The sequence below is a fragment of the Passer domesticus genome, chromosome 10, assembly GCF_036417665.1.
Source record: "Passer domesticus isolate bPasDom1 chromosome 10, bPasDom1.hap1, whole genome shotgun sequence".
Classification (NCBI taxonomy): domain Eukaryota; kingdom Metazoa; phylum Chordata; class Aves; order Passeriformes; family Passeridae; genus Passer; species Passer domesticus.
In genome coordinates, this window is record NC_087483.1 from 23,445,044 (window position 1) to 23,467,556 (window position 22,513).

General features: G+C 37.0%; 1 protein-coding gene across 2 annotated transcripts in view; it reads left to right on the forward strand.

The window, feature by feature from the left end:
* SLC25A12 (solute carrier family 25 member 12) overlaps positions 1-22,513 on the forward strand; it is a 45,220-nt gene that overhangs the window by 21,005 nt on the left and 1,702 nt on the right. For both annotated transcript variants that reach the window (XM_064434458.1, XM_064434459.1), the window contains 9 exons: positions 935-1,073; positions 2,318-2,411; positions 2,974-3,058; positions 6,352-6,436; positions 6,896-7,054; positions 10,233-10,285; positions 10,479-10,559; positions 18,801-18,941; positions 20,282-20,420. In XM_064434458.1, coding sequence (XP_064290528.1) covers positions 935-1,073; positions 2,318-2,411; positions 2,974-3,058; positions 6,352-6,436; positions 6,896-7,054; positions 10,233-10,285; positions 10,479-10,559; positions 18,801-18,941; positions 20,282-20,420 — 976 coding nt within the window. The remainder of the gene's footprint in view (positions 1-934; positions 1,074-2,317; positions 2,412-2,973; positions 3,059-6,351; positions 6,437-6,895; positions 7,055-10,232; positions 10,286-10,478; positions 10,560-18,800; positions 18,942-20,281; positions 20,421-22,513) is intronic.

Below are 22,513 nucleotides of genomic sequence, written 5' to 3' on the forward strand. Positions count from 1 at the left end.
CATTCCTTGGCTGCAGTAGTGAAAAGGTTGGCAGTCTGGTTTGCATGTTTAAAGTGCCATTGGAAGCAGTTTGAGTTAGTCTACTATACTTTCCACCAGAGCAGGGCAAGTACTTGGTACAGAAATAATCATAGAATTGTAGAACCATGTAGGAAAAGACCTTTAAAATCATCAAATCCAATGGAAGTTATTTAGGGCAAAGGCATCCGGTTTTTATATTTGAATATATGACATCTCGGGAGCTGGAGACTACTTACAATTTTGTCCTTTTATATACTCTTGCATTCTTTTCTTTTTCAGATCAGAGTTTGGAAAATCAGTATGTAGATTCTAGAGGTAGAATGGTTACAGCCCCCATAGTTTGGCAAGATCTGTAGGTAAAGTAATGACATACAAGTTATAATCTGAAAGTATGCATTATGAAAATTACATAAGAATGAAATTTATAGAAGATAAAGTAATAACTTTTATCTTGCCATCTTACCTATAAATCTTGCCTTCCCTTACAAATAAGGCATACTGTCTTCTATAAAATTTAGAGAACTAACTTTAGACTTTGAAGTAAATGGTCATTGATGTATGTGATGCAAAAAATCAGTTAGTGCCTTTATCTAAAGGCATTTGCATTTGCATACGTTTTTCTTTCAGAAGATTACTTGGTGGCACTTTTAATGTGTCTGTCAGATAACTTCAACAATAACCTACTTGTATGATTATTTCCTAATCGTTTCCTGGTGTTCAATCTTTACCACAAAAATAGTATCCTGTTTAATAATTCTCCCCTCATGTTTCTATTAAAAATATCGTAAAATTACAGGAATAGAAAGATATCTTTAATTCTCTCATAATTTGCTCAAATGAGTGTTTCTGTAATTGTAATAAGATGTTGTAAAAGTGCTTAAGGCACTTAACTGTTTTCATTTAATTTTTAAAGGTAGCTGGTGGAACTGTATCACATCAGGTCAGCTTCTCCTTTTTCAATGCATTTAATGCCCTTTTGAATAACATGGATCTTGTTAGGAAGATATACAGTAATATAGCAGGTACAAGAAGAGATGTTGAAGTCACAAAAGGTAAGATACATTTCCTACAGTTTGTTACTTTTTTAATTCTGTCCATTTTGTAATTGGTGATGCACATGGGTTAAGGTGAGTCAGAAGTCAGTTTATGGGCACTGAGAAAGTGTTTTTTTAGCTGTGGGTGATTTTCATCCTCACAGGTTAGTAAGTATTTTCAGTTAGCCCATTGAAGAGAAGATTCTGGCAGGAGTTATTGTTTGAATGAGTAACTGCAAGTCAGTATAATACTGAGGATTTTACAGCTCCTTGAAAGAGAGGCATTGTTGCTTAGAGATAGGAAGTTCCTAGGGAATGTGGTGGAATGGGTTAAGTTTGAAAATCTGAGTGGTTTTATATATAGATTGTGCCAGTTAGTACATACAAATCCCTGTGCGTGTGAAAGGTTGCTGTATTTCAGTCTTGTCACAGACTGAAGCAGAGTGCTTTTGTAGCCATTTCATGACAGATTTTATCACCAGTTTTACTACCACTATGGATGGGAGCAGCCAAACCATTGTGTGGTAAAAAAGTCATGCCAAGTTCTTTTTATTATTTTTCTTCTTCTTTGTTTAGCTTATATTCATATGCTCTGCATATTTTTCCCTAAAGGAAAGTATAAAAGGCCTCTTCTCATCCTCCAAATTGTCCTAACAAATTGCCTAGCAATGTGTTTTGGTACAGATGCATAAATACATGTTGCTTGGATTTGTACTGAGAGAAAAAGCTGCTGTGTTTTTACTGCTTAGACTTGTTAACTACAACTTGCCAATTATGTCATAAACATGTTGTGTGATTTGGCCAGATGAATATCTAAGCTTGGAGTCAGTCAGCTCTGAGAGGAAGAAGACTGGACATGATGGGAATAGATGAGTCAGTTGCCCTTAAAGCTGTGAATAATGGGCCATTTTTCTGTTATGTTCCGTTTTGCAGAAGTTCAGAAGCAAGAATCACAAATTGTGGGTGTCATTTTATTAAGCTTGCTAATTTGAGCAAGCTAATTTAATTTTATTAAGCTTGCTAATTATTTGTGTTTGGTGAATATTTACCATAAGTCAGAGTTGTGGGAGTCAGACTCTGTGTTGGGAAGGCCTGTTTCAGGATGGGTGTTCTCCTAATGATACCTTTGCCCTTTGCATTATGGATTTTACTTCTAGGTGATAGACTTCATTTTTATGATGTTAAAGTTATTTGAAAGGATTCAAAGAGGAAATTTGTCAAATAACACAAATGTTGTATTTCTCTTTCCCTTTTAAATCCAGAGGAATTTACACACTCTGCAATCCACTTTGGACAAATTACACCACTGGAAATAGATATTCTCTACCAACTTACAGACTTATACAGTGTTACTGGGTAACATAATAATGAATTTTATCATTTTGCAATCATAATTTTTGTGGGTTTGGTGTGACCTCTTATTTTTGTCCTAATTTTCAAAAGTTTTGTGTTCTGCTCTATTTGTTACAGTAATTCGTTCAATATAAACTGATTTTTGTTGTGTCCATGGGTTTTGTAAGTGAATTGTGTATGTCAAGCACAATTATTAATTGTATTATACATATACATATGAAGTAGCAAAACACAATACTCCCAAAAGGCTACAAATGCACTGGTTGATGTTTGACGTGGATCTTTAATGCATGCAAAATCTTATGTAGAAATAGCTATAAATGGTTTCATTTGTGTATTCTATTCCTTATTACTAGTAGTGAAGAACTTCTAAATAATTCATGTTCCCTTCATCTCCAAGCATTCTTTAATGCAATGTAGCAGACTTCTTAGGTCTGCATTAAGATATGACAAGTGTCTTTTTTTAAACTCATATGTAGTTTGTGGGGTGTGGCCAGAAATACTGTACTTAATATGTTTGGTGCTTTATCTAACCATAATTTGCTTTTCTCTGCTTTGTGTAAAGGCGCTTAACTTTGGCAGATATTGAGAGAATAGCACCACTGGCTGAAGGTGCATTGCCTTATAACCTGGCAGAGCTTCAGAGGCAGGTGGGTAGAAGAAAAAAATTGAAATTAAGTGAATGTTAACATGTACTTGCAAATGAAAAATAAGAATAATGTACTTTAAACAGATTCGTGACAAGTGGAACATGCTGTGTGTATTGCTGTGAGGATAGAAATAGGGCAGGCTGTTAGATACTGTATGTCTCTAGACAAGGTATGAGATGTCAGCATGGCCTATTTAGATATGAGCACGTATGAATGCTTGGATTCCTTACCCTGAGTCCATTTGTTCACTCCTGAAAAGCCTTTTCACAGGGCACAGTCCTCCATGAACTTCTCCAGCACGAGTCCTTCCTGTGGAGCCCAGTGCTTTACAAACTCCTGCAGTGTGTGTCCTTCCCACATGGTGCAGTCTTTCAGGAATACATTCACATGGGTCCTCCATGCAGTTGCAGCCTCCTTGGGATGCATCCACCTGTTCCTGTGGGGTCCTACAGGGAATCTCTACTCCAGTGCCAGGAGCACCTCCTCCTGCTCCTTCACTGACCTTTGTACCAGCACAATTGTTTCTCTCATATGTTCTCACTCCTCTTAGCAGCTGCCATTGCACAGGGTTTGTTCCCCCTTCTTAAATACCATTATCCCAGAGGGGCTGCCACTGATGGACTTGGCCTTGGCCAGCGGTGTGTGTTGGCTCTGTCAGACATGAGGGAGGCTTCTGGCAGCTTCTCACAAAGCCACCCTTGTATCCCCCACCCCAGCTTTGCCACACAAACTTAATACAGGTAGTAAAAAATATGAATATTAAACGTAAAGCTTACAAATGTGTTCTTCGTACTCACCTCTCCGAGTGGACAAAATACTGACTTCACTCTCCAGATCTACCTTTGTAGCTTGGTACTCTTCCAAAATGAGCTCACTGGTAAAAGTTTCCCTCATCACTAGAACAGAATACACTCTTTTTATACTCTTGAAGTAGTACATTATATTTTCATCTTATTCCACATTGTGTGTTAAAACCAGACACCAGAAAGCAAAATAATTTTATTTTTTTTAGTTTATAAGGAATAGTCTTTTATTAGATCTTATCCAAAATGAACAGTAAATAAAGTGTATTGACAAAATGAAAGATATCAGTTCCTGAAGAGCAGATATCATCTCAGTGTGGTCCAGCTGTCCCTGGGAAATGAAACCAATTCTGTAATCGGTTTTATATGATTTAAAAATCCCTTTGTAAAGAAAAATCTAAATTTTTACATAAAATCACTCTGTATAGATTTAGTAGAAATGAAAATTAGCCTGCTTTCAACCATGTTTACTTTATTGTCAATTTTTTTCATTGTGTAAGATTTTTTTTAAAGCTTAGCAGCTGAATATCCTATGGGGATGACAGCTACAGTAATTTTCTCTTTATAAATATTCATGATTTGAAAGCTATAGCATTAATTACATTCATTTACATATCCATCTGAACACACAAGTAAACTGAAAACTTTGTGAACACTTATTTAATAATATAAAAGTGACATTTCCTTCAGAAAGAATTTGATTTTTAACATTCAGTGATGCATTCACTAAGATTAATGTCTAAATGCAATGATTGGATTTTGATGAGAACCGTGTGAAGCTTCGAGAAAAAAGAATAATCTTAAACCAGCTGAAAGGCAGCAGGTGTGCTAAGCTAGGAGAAAATTTCAGTGGAATGAAGAACTAGTTCTGCTTCTAAGGCTTTTTGGGGTATATTATTGCATGTGTCTTTTATTTACGTGAATCAAAAGAAATATATCTGAATTTTATAGTTTATTTTTGTGGTTATTTTGGTTTTATTATCCTTTGAGGGTTTTGCATGTGGTTTTTTTGTGGTTTTTTTTAATAGGAAAACATAGTGGTTTTACAATAATGAGGATATTCTTTGGATTTATTGCTTCTGTTGCTTGTAAAGGCAGTACATTTGGTTGATGCTTTTTTATGCTGGTCTGCATGTTCAGTGTGTAATTTTGGTGCTACCTAGAATTTCTCTATTCTTCTCTGTTAAGCTATATTGTGGGGGAGGAAAGTGTCTTGTGAAGGCAAGTGGTTTTAGCTGTACCTTTTTATTCTGTGGAAAAGGGTATCAAATATAATCCATGGTTTTTTACAGGTAATGAACTCATTTTGAGCTCTTGGGCTTCTGTCCTGTGTTGTGTGTGTACCGTGTAACACTTGTGCAGTGTGGGCAGGTTCTTGCACATCCAGTGTCCCACCAGCCCAGAGCAGCTTGTGCTGAGGCAGGCACTGTCCTGTGGTGCTTCAGTGAGCTGAGCTCCTTGGCTGGGTAGCCCTGGAGAGGGAGCTGAGAAGTGTGTGTGTGGTAATCTTTGTGAAAATTCCTAAGATGCATCTGTCTGGGGTCTGGACATTCCAGCTGTCCTGGCAGAAGCACATCTGCTAACAGTACAGGTTACTTTTAGGAAAACCAGATTTGTGTTTGGAAAGTGGACTTTAGTATCTGCTTTACTATGGAATTCAACAGTTAATATCTTGGCCTCTTAGATAGCCCAGCCAAGTTATACTGCATAATACCAATTCTTCTCTAATTCTCTTATTTATGGTTGGATGAAACTTTGGCCCTTCTTACATAATTTACAGTGCAAGTTTGTGAACATGTCTTGTTAACCAGTTCAGTTACCTTGTTTCTAATAGCTATTTAATAACATAATTATGAGTCTCTGCAGATATTTTCTGTGCAGACAGTATTATTTAGAATACCTAACACATTTATAATAGTCTGTGTAATTGAAAGAATTGAAACTGAAAGGAGGTCAGCATTGCTCTGTAAATTAGCAACAGCATGAAGAGTCTTGTCTTCCGTTTTGAAGACATGAAATCTTATGCTTGTGCTACACATTAATGGATATGTGATTTTAAATTATGTTCTGTGCTGATAGAGCCTGTCTGTGAGATACTATGTGAATTCCTTTTGAAATACTGAATTTTATTTGAGTCAAAAGGGAGTTCCTTGCCTTACAAATTCAAAGGCACAGAATAGAAAATAACAAAGTTGTTTAGGGTTTCTGTCTTCATTTTCTTGAGCATCATTGTTCTGGTTATACTGCTGGACTGGTTTGGCACAGCTAGGAATATGTAAGGAATATTTTCTAGAACAAACATTTGGAAAACGTGCTTCATCCATTAGGCACAACAGACATTATCTACTAATTGCTTTTTCTTCTTCCTCCTGAACATAAAGCAATAATTTTTATCAGATTCTTTCTGTACCATTGTAAAAGCAATTCACAGATGCCTATTTTCCTGTGCAGATTTTCAAGCTTTTTTTCATTTCTTTTTGCCTCACACAGCAATCTTTTGGAGAATTAGGCAGACCTATTTGGCTCCAGATAGCTGAGTCAGCTTACAGGTTCACTTTAGGCTCAGTTGCTGGAGGTGAGTAATATTTCTGCTTTCTGTTTCCAAGCTTGGGGTACTTTAACACTGTTCTGCCAGACTACTTGATCTCATCTAAGGTGGATGTCTTGGTTATACTTGTGTAAAATCAGATGTTGGAATCATTTTGGTTGTGCTATTCCCTTCTTTCCTTATCACTTGGGTTCTAGAACCCCTCCACAGTCCTTTGAAACTACACCAGTAACAAGTTTCCTTAGTGGTAATTCAGATATGTGTTCTTCATTCTGCACCCCTTGTTTTATGTAACAGTGTAATCCATTCTCCTTGAGACTTTTTTCCTTGACCTTCATTATTGTTCTTTCTTACCCCCAGCATACCAGAGGCCTTACCAGCTTATGTATTCTTTGTGTTTAAATAAATGCTGTAGAAAATCATCACAATAATTATATTCTACACCAACAATGATGTTGCAGAAATAATCCAGATGCTTTCTTACAGCTGTTGGTGCTACTGCAGTGTATCCCATAGACCTGGTGAAAACTCGTATGCAGAACCAGCGCACCACAGGTTCAGTCGTAGGAGAGTTGATGTATAAAAACAGCTTTGACTGCTTTAAAAAGGTTTTGCGTTTTGAAGGCTTTTTTGGTCTTTACAGAGGTAAGTGAATTAAAAATATATACATATATATATAAAGTCAGTAATTTTCTGTCCCCCTTTTTTTTATTTTAATACCTCAACAGCTAGTTTCCTAAAGGAAAATCGGAATACTTGATATCATGTCTAATTTTGCTTTCATTTCTGAGCTCAGTATTTTTCTTCCATTGCATACCCTTCATCATAAACAATTGCTGGGAAAAACTGGGCTTTTTCTTGTTGTTGTTAGTGATTTGCTCCTTGCTGCTTAAGTAACTTAAAGACCTAATTTTTGGGGTGTAAGTGTTGAGGATATAATTGTAATCTCGCAAATTGAGGACTGCAACTTTTGCTGGCAGGAGCATATTAGCGTCTGAGGAATAAAGGTTGGTTTTGCAGCAAATCGTCTTTGTTAAGAGACAAAAGGCAGTAACTTGGAAATGTATCTGTAAACTGGATGCAAGATCTTATACCTCATACTTTTGCAGGTAGTCGGACTTGTTTTATAATTTTATCTTGTAAATATAAGTTGCATCCTTCTGTTGAATTATGTTGCTCTGTTTTACTTTAAAATATCATCAGTGAAACTCAGAAAATTGTAATTTTGAAAAAGAATAAATCTCTAAGATACAGGTTAAGAATTCAGCTTTTTATCAATTAGGCTGAGTTTTAATCACTTTGGTAAGGTGACTTACATACAAGCTACATGCTTGCCAGCCCTTTGAATAGATACTTAGTTGAATTTTCTATTTTTAATTCTAATTTCCCATAACATTATGAAGTTCACAGTTTTCATAAGGATCAGCAAGGTATTTAGTAATTGGCACATCTGGTTCTTTAGCTGCAGCAAACTCATGTGATGGCTACAGCATTTTGATCTGCTTTGTGATGTGTTCTGGCAGTAAAGACATTGGGCAGTAACCTTTATGGACAGTGTCTAAGAAATTTTTGCGTGTGAAAGTCTGTGTGTTCTGAAGAGTGTTTGGTGGTCTTTCAGGATTTTGCTGTGCAAGTAAGGGAACGAATATATTGATGCAAAGTTAATGAAATAGCTGTAGTCTGTGTAAATTATGTCTTACTGGTAAATTGCTTTCTTTTTTTGATGTTAAATCTTTCATAAAAGGGAATACTTGAGTTACATCTATGAGATTGATTCTTCAGTGCTGTTCTACAGTACTGTTTTCTTTCTCTTGCCCCCCACCACTATTTTTACAGAGCAGCATTTAAAATAACTTGTTATTTTATTTTTGTTTCTGACCTTACCTCAAGCACTTTGAAATCAAGGATGATTCCATTGATGAGTTAAAATCAGTGTTTCATACTTGGAAAAAATACTCTTCTTTGAAAGCATATCAGTTTACTAAAGTTTTTAATAGCCTGTTTAATAATTGTTTTTAAGATTGTTTAGGATAAGAAGTTAATGTAGTTGTTTTGACACTGTTACAGTTAATGGTCAGCATGTTGCTAAGATTTGGACTCGGAGATTTTGATGGTCTGTTGGAAGTATGTTAAACTAAACAGCAGAAACACTTATGGAGTTTACTGTGGGTCTGTTACTGGGTTCTTATATTCCTGAGCTGGATTATCCTAATTGCATTGCAATATAACAATACATCTATGCCATAATATAGTGGTACGATGTAGTTGTTTCCTGCAGTTCAAAAAATAGAACTGAACACAAACTGGAAATGTTATAATTCTAAATAAAAACTTACGATTTTTGGTCAAGAAAATAAAGACACTTTTGAGTCCTGGCATCGAACTTCAGAATTAATAAAGTTTCTTCTCAGGTCCCTTACTAGCCCCTGCTGTGTCCCAGGTTCTCTGGCACACCAAATGTGTGTGCCCAGTGAGTTCAGCTGCAGAAAAAAAGGAAGTGGGGGGATTGTCTTGTGGTGTTTTGTCTGATGGTTTTGTTTCTTTTAAGTAGTATAGGCATTGCAGAACTGGATTGTCTTTTCATCATAGTTGGATATTCAGGCTGGGAGGGCACCATTTCTTTTTGTTACTGTCAACCTTTCTTTGTGTTTAATAGCTACCTTTCCTCAGCATAGTAAGTCTGTAAATCGCACAGAAAGTACTGTGTTGGAAGAACACACTACACTGCATATATTAACTGCTGCACTTTCTATTAAAGCACCTTTGTTCTGAGCTTCCTTTTCAGGAAGTAGCAAAAAAATTCTGCAGAATGAGTTCTTCTGGGAATTTTGAACATTTACCATTTTTAGCTATGATTTCTCTGTACTTAACAAATAATGGAAAGTGGCATCGATGCAGTTTTGTTGCTGTGGGGTTTTTTTGTTGGTTAACTGGCAAACACTTTTGACAAAATTATGTTCTGTAACCATGGAATAACATTAGGAAGTGACCATATCCAATAAAAACAACTTTCTTGTAAGTTTTATGATCTATACCATTGCCAAAATGACCATGGAGAAAATGGGTTTAATAATAACAGCTGCTGTTGTGATGTGTTATGTTTGGAAGTTAAGACTGCCATCTACTGATTTTTTTCTTAAACCTATTAGGTCCTAGAAAAGTGCACATGCGTTTTTCAAATGACAGTTCATTTTCATAGTAGCTGTTTTCCAGGACCACGGGTTTTGCCAAAATCAGTTTCTGTCCACTAATCCCTCCTCTTAGTAAGATTAAAAAATGCTCATTAGTTATAGGGTTTAAAGAAGTTCATGCTACCATGTTGAACTGAATAAGAGAAAAATCCTTCTTACCCTTAGTTGACTTGAGTCTTCAGAAAACTCAGGTTAGTGAGTCAAGTAGAATTGAGCATAATTTATCATAGTCATGTGTCTATCTCACAATTACTATCCCATTTTAAAAAGTGATTGCAAGCTTTATGGGAAAATGATGCTAAGGGGCTAAAAAAGTCAAACAAACTCTTATGTAGTAGACATATCCAAGCTTTATGTTGGATCCTTTTCCATCTGTACAGCAGCAGCATCAGGCTTGAGTTAGTAGAGGAAGGCAGATCTGGTCACACATTTCATTATAATTTTCAACAGAAATTGTAATATAAGGTTATACTGGTATCAATATGCAGTGCTCTAGCAGCATCCCATACTTTAATGCCGCTCACCTTAAAGGATATTCCCTGTGCAGAAAGGCATTTCTGTACAGCACTGATAAAATACTATTTTCTCTATTAGGAAGATAATGTTGCCTTATGATGTCTTTGTTTCTATAGGCTTGTTACCACAGCTGATAGGTGTTGCTCCAGAAAAGGCTATTAAGCTAACTGTACGTATCTTTTTTTTTCTTTCCTCCCTGGCATCCTTTTGTTTGTTAACATGCACAGGATTTATTTCCTAAAATGTGTGAGAGATGACCACTTAGAAGCATTCTAACATATATGGCTACAGATTTACTTGATATATATTAATAAGGAAGAAAAGAACTTAAAATAGTGTGTAATATATTGTATCTTTATTAGGTTAATGACTTTGTCAGAGACAAATTTACCAAGAAAGATGGTTCCATTCCATTCCCTGCAGAAGTCCTTGCTGGAGGCTGTGTAAGTATCTGTCCTGTGTTCCTAGGAAAAATCGATTCTCAGTTATGCCCAGAAAAGTTGGAATGACAGTTAATGGCTGTGCTTTGTTGATTTGAGCAGGAGTGTTCTTTTTTCTTCCAGTCCAGAACTAAAACAAGTACTTTTTCTGTATGGAAAGCTTAGCATGCCTCTGAATTAAGTTCTCTTGGAACCATGTGCTTGAGCAACTTGTTTTGGCCCAGTTTATAACTTTCAGTTTCAGCAGTGGTTTCATTCACAAAGTCCAAAGAAGAGGGTGCCCTGTTCTCCCTTTCCATATGTTCTACTGCTGCCAGTCATCATTAGTTTGGGAAGATACAGGTAGTCCTTGAGAATGGATTATAGGCGTGATTAAGTTTCCTTCAGGGGAGGGATGGAGATGTCTAGAATGGTTAAAGGAAATCTAATTCTTGCTGAAGGTTTTAAGAAGGAAAAGAAATGCACTCTTCAGCTTGCTGTATGTGAAATTTTTACTGTTTTAAAAAGATGGAAAAAATTAACAATGTAGCCTTACCTTTCATGTAACATGTATAAGTGCATTGTCTGTTTAGATGACTTTGTATGAAACACAGCTATGTTACTCCAGATGCTAATTACATCCCTCATCCAAATACAGTTAAAAAACAAACCATGTATTTGTTGAAATTGAGGGCTGTAATTCAGTGGATGTTTTAGCAATCTGTAAGTGGTTTGAATTGATATTGATGCTGGATTTCTTTTGGTTTTGCACGTTGGCTAATTTCATTTGTGGGATTCCCTGACAGTTGTTAACCCTATAATATGTTTAAGGCTTGAGTTGGGTTTCTTTTGTAGCAGAGAACACTAATGACTTCCAGTTGAGTAGGCTGACAGGCTGGTATAAAACCTCCTTGGCTTACAACAAAACCTGGGGCAGAAAGGTTGTTGACCTCTGCAAACTTTTAATTCAAAGAAACAGCCCTGAAGGGAGACTGCTTATAGTTCTGCCTGATTGAATTTGGCAGCCTGGTACATGCTTGAGTCTTCACCTGTCAGTGTACAAAGTTTATTTTCTGAGAAATGTGAGAAAGCAGCTCTAATGCGTAGCTAGTGGAAGAGTAACCTTTTTCTGGAAAGCTCAGTAACACAGAAAGCAAATACAGGTCATCTGTAATGGCAGAAAATAGAATTCATTTCTGTTTGTGTTGTGCTTAAATTCGTGATTAAAGTCAAACATCTGATAATGAATTTTATTATTTTACATTATTTTGTACTGAAATATATAATACTAAATTCAATCTATGTTGCAGCGTTTTTCACTTCCTAGGTACTCCTCTTTCAAAATAACTTGTCTTACTGTAGTGAACATTCAAAAATTGGGGAGAAATTGAGTTTCAGATAAGCTTTCAGAGATTTGGGTGGTTTTTTTTTTGAAGATGAGCAGATCTGTAGTCTGTCTAAACACAACACCTTCTAGCTGACTGTCTGAACTGGTATTTTCATCTTCTTTTTCAAGATAATGTCAATCTTACTCAATCTTGGAGAATTTTAAACAAAATTATAGAAGTGTTAGTCACAGTTTAGCAACCTGAGAGGTGTTTCTTTGTAGCTTCCTCTGGATCATGTGATATCTTACCAGCTGAAGAATTTTTTGTCTCTGCTACTGCTTAGTTCAATTTTAGCAATTCCACTTTCTTCCTAAATAGCAGAATCTTTGTTAGCAAGCCTATAAGGTTAAGAGTCTAAAAGTGCTGGTTGGCTAAAGCAGGGGAATTAGACATTAGTCTCTATTTTTTTCGTCCTCAGACCTTTTCATTTTTATTTTGACAGCTCTTTTCTGTGTTGACTTGCTTGGAAATAATGTTGGTCATCGCGCTTCTGTTGTTACTGTGTTTTGTTTTTCTACAAAATATTATGGGGTGCAGCCAACAATTCCATCCAAGGAAAGGCCACAAGTAAGCTTAGTCCACTTCCTTGCAGGGGGCACAAAAGGCTTTGTGTTTAGGTGATGCTGCCTTTAATTTTTCCTTTATTCTCTTCCTTCTCTCTCTGTTAGTACAAAATGATGGGTTAATGTGGGAATGTTTGGATTTTATATATGCCAAAATTATTTTCAGCATTTAGATTTGGGTAACTTGGGTTTTTGTGGCTTTTTGTTACTGTTTGTTACTTAAAACACTTAAGTATTTTGCTATAAATATAAGCTAAAATAAAACCATACTTTTTTACCTTGTCATAACATCAGAAGAAATAGCATTATGCCCACTTCTCAGAGATGGACTCACTACTGTCTCTGTCCCTCACTTACCTGTGTTTAGTGTTGAACTATCTCCTCATTAATAGGAATAATGCAGTTTTGGATCATGTCTGGTATGGAACTGCTGGTGGATGAGCAAAATGAGCAAGGCATATTTTCAGCCATTTTACAGAGCTTACAGCAGAGACCTTTCATACTTTTAAAAGCCTTCCCTCTTGCAAGATACACAAAAGCACATTGTGCATGCCACAGTCCTCAAACAGCAATCAAAAGGGTTCTTGTGAGGAAGTGGAGGCAGCCTGGGAGAGGTTCCAGCAGACATGGCAAATCCTCCTCTCTGGATGGCAGTGCTGTAGCAAAGCTTATGTATGGTGTTACAGTCTTCCTTCACATAAGGACAGGTGAAACCTTTGGCATTAAGGCAGTGGTGGTTCTGGAGACCTGTGTAGGCTGGTCAGTATCCTCAGCTCTGGAATATCTGGAAAGAGTGCTGCACTGTCCAGCAAAGGGGCCACTCACAGCCATGTTCCTCCTCCAGAAATGCTGACACTGAGAGACTGAATCACTTTGGCCAAAATCTTACTTCTCAGGCTCCAATCATTCTCAGCTTCTGTCAGCTTAAGGAGTAAAGTGGCATTCCCAATAAGAAGAAACATTGTCATTCTCACAGCAGTTACCAGGCAGGGCCTGTTGGTGTGGTCAGCTGCCTGTCTGTTGTCTTTCCTTCCTTACTGCAGGGCAGGGACCTCCCACAGGCAGCCCGTGCCCTCTGCTCCTCTAAACCTTCCTGCTGGCTGCTGGGCAATGTAAATGTCACTGGGAAGTGCAGGGTCTGCTCTGTCAGAGCCCAAATATTCCCAGCTGCTCTCAAGCTGGAGCTGTATTTGAAAACTGCAGAGCAGCTACGTCGGGCAGCTCAGTTACAGCAGTCAGGTCATACCTGTCAATGAAAGGGCTCTTGTCCCTGATGGATGAAACTGATACCCCATCTTCCTACCTGCCTGAAGTATGCTGGTTTGTTAATCATTAACAGCACTATCCATATTTAAACGCGTTCACAGCAAACAGTTTCTTTCCCTACTGTTACTGTAATTAATTGAATTACATTCTGTTATAATTCAGTGATTAACCTGCATTCCTGAAGTTTTCAGCTGCCATTAGCTGTGAGTTGCAGGGAGACAGAGTGAGGCTTTGGCAATGCTTTCCTCTATCCCAGCAGAGGCCTGGGAAGCAGAGAGTGCATGCCTGATATGGACAGTGCTTCCCACGCATGGCACATGTGAGTACATCCTCAGGGCAAGGTGCTCTAGGGAGCTGCTCTTCCTCACATGGGAAGCAGTGCTGAAGTAGACACCGAAAGCTGTGTAAATGATCCATGGTTACTGTTACAATAGACAGAGATACTGTGATTTTAGGCTGTAATTCCTGTGAGATACACAGGAATAAATAGGTTCTTCCCATCCTGTGTGTAGTGCTTAACATTTTGAATGGATAAATTGTGTTTCATCAGAAAGATGTTTTGCTTTATGCTGTAGGAGGAAAGATGTTGTGGGGTGCCAGGCACAAAGTACCTTGAGAACCTTTGGAGATGTAGGCAATGCATCTGTTGATAATTCGAGGCTGGGATGTGTGTATGTGTGTTTGTGTTTGCACACAGAGAGATTCAAATTTACTACTGATTTTGAAGTTTGATAAACATTGAATCTAAGGTTCAGTCTAAATATTTTTGGTATACTTGTAAGAAATAATTTTCATACATATTTATACATATATATTTATATATACAGAGACACAAAAATGCATATAGGTGTATGAGGCAAATAGGAATGTGTCAAATATTTAGTTTGGAGAAAATAATGTAAAATCTTAATGGTTTTGTATAACAAGAAAAAAAATACAGAATTACAGAATGCTTTTCCTTCAAAACCCTGAAGATATGTTACTTATTATACTTTAAAAAATAAAGTTAGAAGCAGAATTAAACTTTACTATTTTATCTTGGTTTCTACTGTGGACATTTAAAATCGGGGAGAAAATGATTGTTTAATAAAAGAGACAGTAAGCTCACTCTAGGTTCATGAACCATGTCAGCTTTGCCTAGAGAAAGAAATGCAAGTTCTTTTGATGTTTTTACACAAGACTGTTTTAAGTAACATCTTATTTTAGCTGCTTCTGTGGGACGTAGTTGTGGTCCAGGATGTGGTGGTTTCTGAAAGGAAGGAAGGAAGGGCTTGAAGTAGGCCTCTCCCCTTTGGAGCATTTGCCTCTCGGGTGGAATTGGAAAGGGCAAGAGGTCTCATGTTGCAGGGTCATTTGTGTATTTCCTTCAGCCTTTGGCATGTCATGGGGCGTTTGCTGTGGGATCTCAAACTACATCTTTTCTCTCATAACCTTTGCTGTCAGATTTAGTTCCTTTATTTGCTCCTTGTAGAGTTATTTTACATGACATTAAGGTTAAGTAGAAGCTTTTATTACTGGTATTTTTGATGTGTATGAATAACCTCCATTCAGAAACAAATTTGTCAACCTTTTTTAAAGTGTCTGTTGCAATTTATGTGTGAAGCGAGGATTTATGAGAGAGCAATCTAGATTTACTGCACCATCTCCAAAAGCAATTCAGGGAGTGCAATGTATACCTCTGTGTGCATATAAGCTTGCACATGTATTTAACATACAGAACTGACAGCTGAAGTAAGAGACTTTGAAAAAGAATGATGCTGATTGCTAATGATTTGCACAGGAGCGTGGAGATTTGTACTGCAAACCTACATGCTTCCAGTTCATTTTTATTTGGAGATCCTTTGTGTCATTCTCCTCTGCATCCTTTTCTGCAGAGTGCTCTTCTCCTCCCCAAGGCAGCACTCTCCTCTGCCTCACACGTTCTTTGTCACATAGATAGCCACCTTTTACTTAAATAGGAAACACAGACAAACTAAACAACCATCCTTGTGTTCATTCTTTAAAAAATACACAGTGAAAATGGGAGTTTTCTTGTGTTACACATTCTGTATTAAAGCCAAAGCCTGTCCTGTCTGTGCTTGTGATCCACTGGGGGACCTAACTCATATGTGCCACTCCACTGAATGCTGTGCTCATCTTCCTGAGAATCAAATCACTGCTGGGCAGAAAAGTTTGCCAAGCTCCAAGTAAAACAGCCTAAGTCAAGGCTTGGATAGAAGGACATACTGCTAATAGGGACTGTTTAGCTGGGTATCTAGGTAGTTACAGCTTTATGAGAAAGCTGCCTGTTGAGAAGTCTGCCAGCACTGTAAATACTCAAAGTGTTGATGTAATTAATGAGCTTTTCAATGGGTTTTCTACTGATATTGTAAGTGTAGAGGTTTCCTTGTATTTTATTTTGCTTAATAACCTGACCACCAAATAATCTTCTAATACCGATGGAGTACATAATTCCACTTTTACTATATAGAATTTGTAACATTGAATTTCTAATTAGTGTTGCTAGTAAAATATTAAAATGTGTTGTGTTCAGTGTCTTTTGCTTTCTGTATCAGAAGAGGGCTATGGCTGATTTTAACAGAAAGGTAGGCAGCTGTGCACCTAGGAGAGGAAAATGTTAATTGCAGGAAGAGTGACTTCAAGTTACAAAATTGAAATGTTTACAAATTGGCCTATTTGTGTTTTTGTGGTGGGTGTTGGGCATATAGGAAGAGTTATTTTGGCTGCTCTGCAGGGTGTGCTAATGTTTAACATTAAAAATAAAAAATGGAATTTCACATATACATGTAAACAAATAATACATATTTAATAGGCAGGTAGCTGATATTTGTCTAGAAGGAATGAATTTCTAGCTTAGTGTTGCAGTCTAAAGTTACTTTTTTTGTGTGGTCCATTGTATTATGTACTCAGAACACATTGCTTAACATTTTATCTACCAAAATGATTTTTTAAAAAAAATCCAGGGAAAAGGTAAACATTTGAAATTGGTTATATGCTTAATGCAATACAAACAAACAAAAAGGATCACAGAATTTGCCAGATGCAAATTTTATAAATTTCATTTGGGTTGAAAATTGCTTAGCAAGACAACAACAATTTCATCTTGCATGCATAGGTGTGTATCAACTGGAAAAGGTGACATGAGAAGTAAAGAGAGTCTAAGGAATGCCTTTGGGCATATGAATGGTGTCAGATAACTGAGTAAACACAATGCAGTAAGTCCAAGGAACATAGAAGATGGGAATCACTTTGGCTTGTGTGGGAGTTCTTGTGATCTTCCTCACAATTGCAACACATGACCACAAAAACATAGGCTTTGATTTGCTTTCAGAGAGGTGAAGAAGTGAGTGAATAAAATTAAGATGAACTGTATAGACTCATTATTTGAGTGGGAAGTGTTAAAGACAGTAATTACTACAATGGAAATAATCAAAAGCAGTGGTTGATCTCCCACTCTTTTGGTCAAGGTGTTTCAGCAAATCTGTTGCAGTGATGATTTTCAGTGTCAGTGTTGAGGAAGTAATAAACAGGGCTTGCAGTAAAAGGCTATCAGTCCTCAGTAAAGGCTCAGTGAAGTATGGGATGCTGAAGGTGTTGATGCTGCTGGAGGTTGCAATGCTGTTTTGTCTCTACACTAGAATAATTGAGATTGCCAGCTTCTAAACTGTGCATCAGGGCTAATCTCAGATTTATTCTGCCTGCTGCTGCAGAGAGGAAGATTATGCTATATGCAGAAATGTTTAGTGCTCATCTTTTGTCAATCAATTAGCAGAGAACACGATGCAGGTTCTTCAGGAGATGCTGTAGCAGACTATTGACTTTACTTCACCACACCCCTGTATGCAGAGTCCCCTCCCAACCCCCCAGCATCACAAACAGAGTTTATTGCTTGGGCAGTTTAGAAGTGGTAGAAAGTTTTAACTGTAGATGTTCTGCATCTGTTTACTTCATTAAAATTTGATGGGTTGGAGGAATCAGTCAGAATTAGGAAGAGCTTTTATATTGTGCAAAAATGCTTTTTAGAGTTGGCTGTATTCAAGGGGTTATATGCCACAATTTTTAAGGAACTGGGTTTAATTTTTAAATTAAAAAAGGTGGCTTCGGAAGAGGGGAGCATAACAAGCTTAGTAAAATGTAGCTGGATTGTGATGAGCCACAAACTTCTTCAGAAGTGAATGGTAGTATCTACAGCAAACTAGGGAGAAATGTAAACATGTCATTCTAAAAAAGTTTAAAAACTCGGAAACTGAACTGCCAGGTTGCATCTCTCTCAAACCTAGGACACAGTTCTTTGAAAGTCTTTGGCTAAAGTAAGAATCAGAAGCAGCTTTACAACACTACTGCTAGGAAGTTTGCAAGACAGTCCTTCAACACTGCCAACAGAGTATTTCCTGCAAGTAAAATCTGTCATGCCCAGTTCAAAGATATGACTCCTGTTTCTATCTAGTGTCATATTTTGAAATATTAGTCTTCCTATTTAAAATTTATATTTTGTTTCCACTTAGGACTATTACAGGCTGCTAAACAAACCTCCAAACACCTTTTCTAATAATTTAAAATTACACTGTTAAATGCAAATTTACCTTTTAAACAGCATCACTTCTAAATGCAAATAGCATGTCTACACATTGGTGATGGATTATTATTGAATAAACATAAGGTCTTCTTTAAGTGTATTTGATGCTCTAGTAGCACAAGTGTAATGATTATTTTAGTTTAGTATTTTCTGTAATATCTGGTAGACTTTTAAACACAGCAGTGACTTCTAGAAAGTGATGTCGAGGAGAAGAGCAGAGACAAACTGAATTAATTCACCTCAGGGGGCTTTAAAAATATATATGTAAAAATCTGTTTTTACAAACCCATGATTTCTGATCCAGGTCTTTTGACTTCCAGACAGGTGCTTTATTAAATCTCTCTCATATATTTTTACATGAGAATATCAGCCAATGCAGTGAGAAGTGAAGGCACTCATCACCTTGCAAAAGTCAATATGTCACCACATGCTCTAGTAACACAATTTACTTTCTTTTTCCTTGGGTTTGCAGGCAGGAGGTTCCCAGGTCATCTTCACTAATCCTCTGGAGATCGTAAAGATTCGGTTGCAGGTAGCAGGAGAAATCACTACAGGACCCAGAGTCAGTGCCCTCTCTGTTATAAAAGATTTAGGCTTTCTTGGTCTTTATAAGGTATGTACTTCTGCTTTGAATGCCTTCATCATTTTATGCTAAACTTCTATACTGTTGAAACAAAAGCTGTTAAAAACAAAGACATCTTTTGAATTTAAAACCAATCTCTTCCTGCAGGGCAGCCCCACAGTGGAAAACTGAAGAAAACTCACTTCTATATTAATGGCAGTGGGATACAAAAAAATACTCCCCCATTCTATCCTTTGGGCTTTTATGCCAAGCTACAGGGAGTCCTGTATTGCAGACCTGCTGGCTTCTGGCACTGCTCATTTCATTTGGTGGGGTTTTGTGAAAAGTTTCTTTAGCTTTCCCTGTGCATTTTTCTTATATTTATTTTGAGTCTCTGTATCTCTCTATTGTTATCTTTGCAGCAGGATATTCTCTTTGTCTTAATAATTTGATGGCAGTGAAACAGTAGTGAAGTTTAGTAGGATTCAGATTTTTAAGAAGTTAAGTGGTGGGATTTGTCAATAAATTCCACTGAAAAAAGCCTGTTCTGTATGGTACTTCAGCAAAATGCCAGTCAACAGATTCCTTCCCTGCAGGTATACTTTACTGCCATCATTACAGATCAGGTGTAATGGAGCAGAAGCTATTAGTTTCCTTAAACAAGGAAGAGTGTTTCTTCCTGTATCTTCTGCCAGTGCAAGGGGTAATACGTAAATTCAGCAGTTATATTAGCTGTGCACTTACAAAACATTGCTTTATGTGATTTGCCCATAGACCTGCAATAATGCTATAAAAATGTGCACATTCATTTTTAGAGCTGAAGATTTTGTTTTGAATTTGGTAGATGAGATTTGTGACCACTGTGTTTCCTTATTAAATTGCACCCAATTTGCAGTGTTTTTTCTCTTTTTGCTAATCTTCCAGTGCAGCTTGTTTGGTGAAACAGATGATGATCAGTGTGAGGTCTTACAGTGCTCACTGGTATTTTAGTAGTGCTTTTGTGTTTGGTGGAATAAAGGCTGGCAGGGACTGTCCTGCTGTTTCCCTAGTTGTCAGAAAGACATAAAGACTGATCTCTGTCACTTCTTTCATTGCCTTTGGACACATAGTGTGTAAAAAGTATTTCTCCTAAGTATTGATGTCATGTATAACTTACCAAAATTATACATGAACCTTGAATTTTCCTCATTCCAAACACTTAGTTTAGATATGCTTTATTCTTATTTACAAGTTCCCTGTATCATCTGTTTCCTGAGACATTTTATTTTCTGTGTTGTTTATGTGGTAGATCAAATGAGTTTGTACTTTCAGGGCTCAGGCTGCTTGCTGGATATCAGTTTTAGCCTTATTTACAGAATTTATTTCCTTTATGTCTCTCTTCTTTGTGTCAGGGTGCCAAAGCATGTTTCCTCAGAGACATTCCCTTTTCTGCAATCTACTTTCCGGTTTATGCTCATAGTAAACTGATGTTTGCTGATGAAAGTGGCCATGTGGGAGGGCTTAATCTCCTTGCAGCTGGAGCCATTGCAGGTAATATTGCAGAATGTTTCCTAAAAGTAATTTTCTTTTCTTTTAGTGAGTAATATTTAATATTCATTCAGTAGCCCCATATAAAGGAAGGGTACTGTACCATTGTATCTGATTTAATCTAAATTTGATCACTGTTATCCTTAGTGGGAGGCGATGTAATTTTGATGAGAGCTAATTACATTTGCATAATGTGGATAAACAGCGTAATGCAGCTCAACAACTTGTAGTCAAATTTGATCTGTCTGTCTCAATGGGGTTTTACTTGTTACTGAGCTCTCAGAGTTGAAGGCTAATTTGAATCTTTGATGAACATAAAATGAGAGATCGTAAGAGCTAAGAAGAAAATTACTTACCAGGTTTGGATTGTGAAATAACTGAAAAGAAACTTTGTTCCAATGTAATTGCTGAAAATAGGGCATTAGTTTGTAAAGAAGCTGAAGTACCATACTCTGAAATTTAAAATATTTTACAGTATCTCAGACAAGTTTAGTATAAAGACAATATGCAGCTGTGATGAAAAGGTTTTACTAAAGGCACAGGGTATAAAAATAGTAGATGTAAGAACTGTAGTGGTGGATATTTAAACATGCAGATAGAGATGGTCAGATTCTGCACTGCCAAGGACAAGCAGAGCAGATGAAAACCAGGTTTCACAATTGCACACAGCCTCACTGTGTGCTGTGAATGATTGTCAGAATCTGCAGTTCAGAAACAACCACTGGGCTGAGCAAAACCCTTTGCTACTTGTTACAGTTGTAAGGAATCACTATATATCACTATATACATCAATTGTGAGCACCTGTATGTGAATAGCAGTTTCCCACATTGGACTTGACACACAGGCTTGGCTGCACCTTCTCCCTGTCAGTCAGTGTGTTCCTGGTGCCAGAGGGAGGGGGAACCACCTAGGAAACATCTAACAGCTTGGTAGCCCTGTTCATTCTTCAGTATTGCAGAGCTGCCAGAAATGGAAAATTATTTAGCTTATTATACACATACAATACTCATATATATTACTAATTTGTATCTCCTATAAGACTTTTTAGACTGCAAACTTCAGTTTCTCTTTGTTTCATTAGTGTTTCTATGTTGCTCATACTAAGGGATTAACCCTATTAAAAATGTATGTAAATTTCATAGGCCTAGTTTTATAGCATGTATAGGAATCTGCCTCTCTGAATTGCAAATTTCACATTCTCAATTGCTCACTCAATCCTGGTTACACGTGCGCAGCAGGCAAGAATACAGTCTGAAGGGATCTGCCTGTCAGGAAAATCTGCATATGATTGCTCTCTAGGTATGCTTGCAGGCTTAACTGCAATGCTTCTGGTTTTTGTTTAAAACTTCCTGGATTGACCAGTGACACTTCACAGTTTATCAGCACCTATGCAGTCAGTTACTTGTTAACATTTTTAATTCAGTGTTAACCAATTAAAGTTTAACAGAAGTCAAGATTAATTTCATGATTTTAAGTCAGAAGATGGTTCCTCTTTTTAGGGGGATTAAGTTTTTATAGTATTTAGAAGTATTCAGAAATATCTCAGATAACACAGTTATATACTGTGGAGTACATTTCTGAAAACTTTCTCCTTTCCTTTGACTAGAAAGCCGAGAGTGGTGCCTTGGAAGTGGAGATTTGTTCTTCCATCACTGTTGGCTAATATCACGCTGTTGGTACTAAGCAGACTTGTAAAACACCTTCATTGTCCTCAGTCTTTTTATGGCTTGCCTACTGAAGTAAGCAGCATCTATTCTCCTACAGAACAGTCCAAACTGCAGTTTAGACATATTTCTATGGAATAGGGGCTTTAAGCAGTGGTTTTTCTCATCAACACCTTTAACAAATGGAGGCATAGGATTCAATTTCCAAATCAATCATCTATGTAATTTGCAAAATACATTGTAGAGTATAAACAAATACAGTAAATTTGCACAACTAATTTTTATCTATTACATATGTACAGCCAATTTTGTCTTGTTTCAAACTATTGCTACATCCAGACCACTAGAAGATGCTGAGAATGGGTTTTGATAGTTTATTTCCTTTACTACCAGTTTCACCCTTTAAATTTAGAAGAAAGTCAGAATGATTA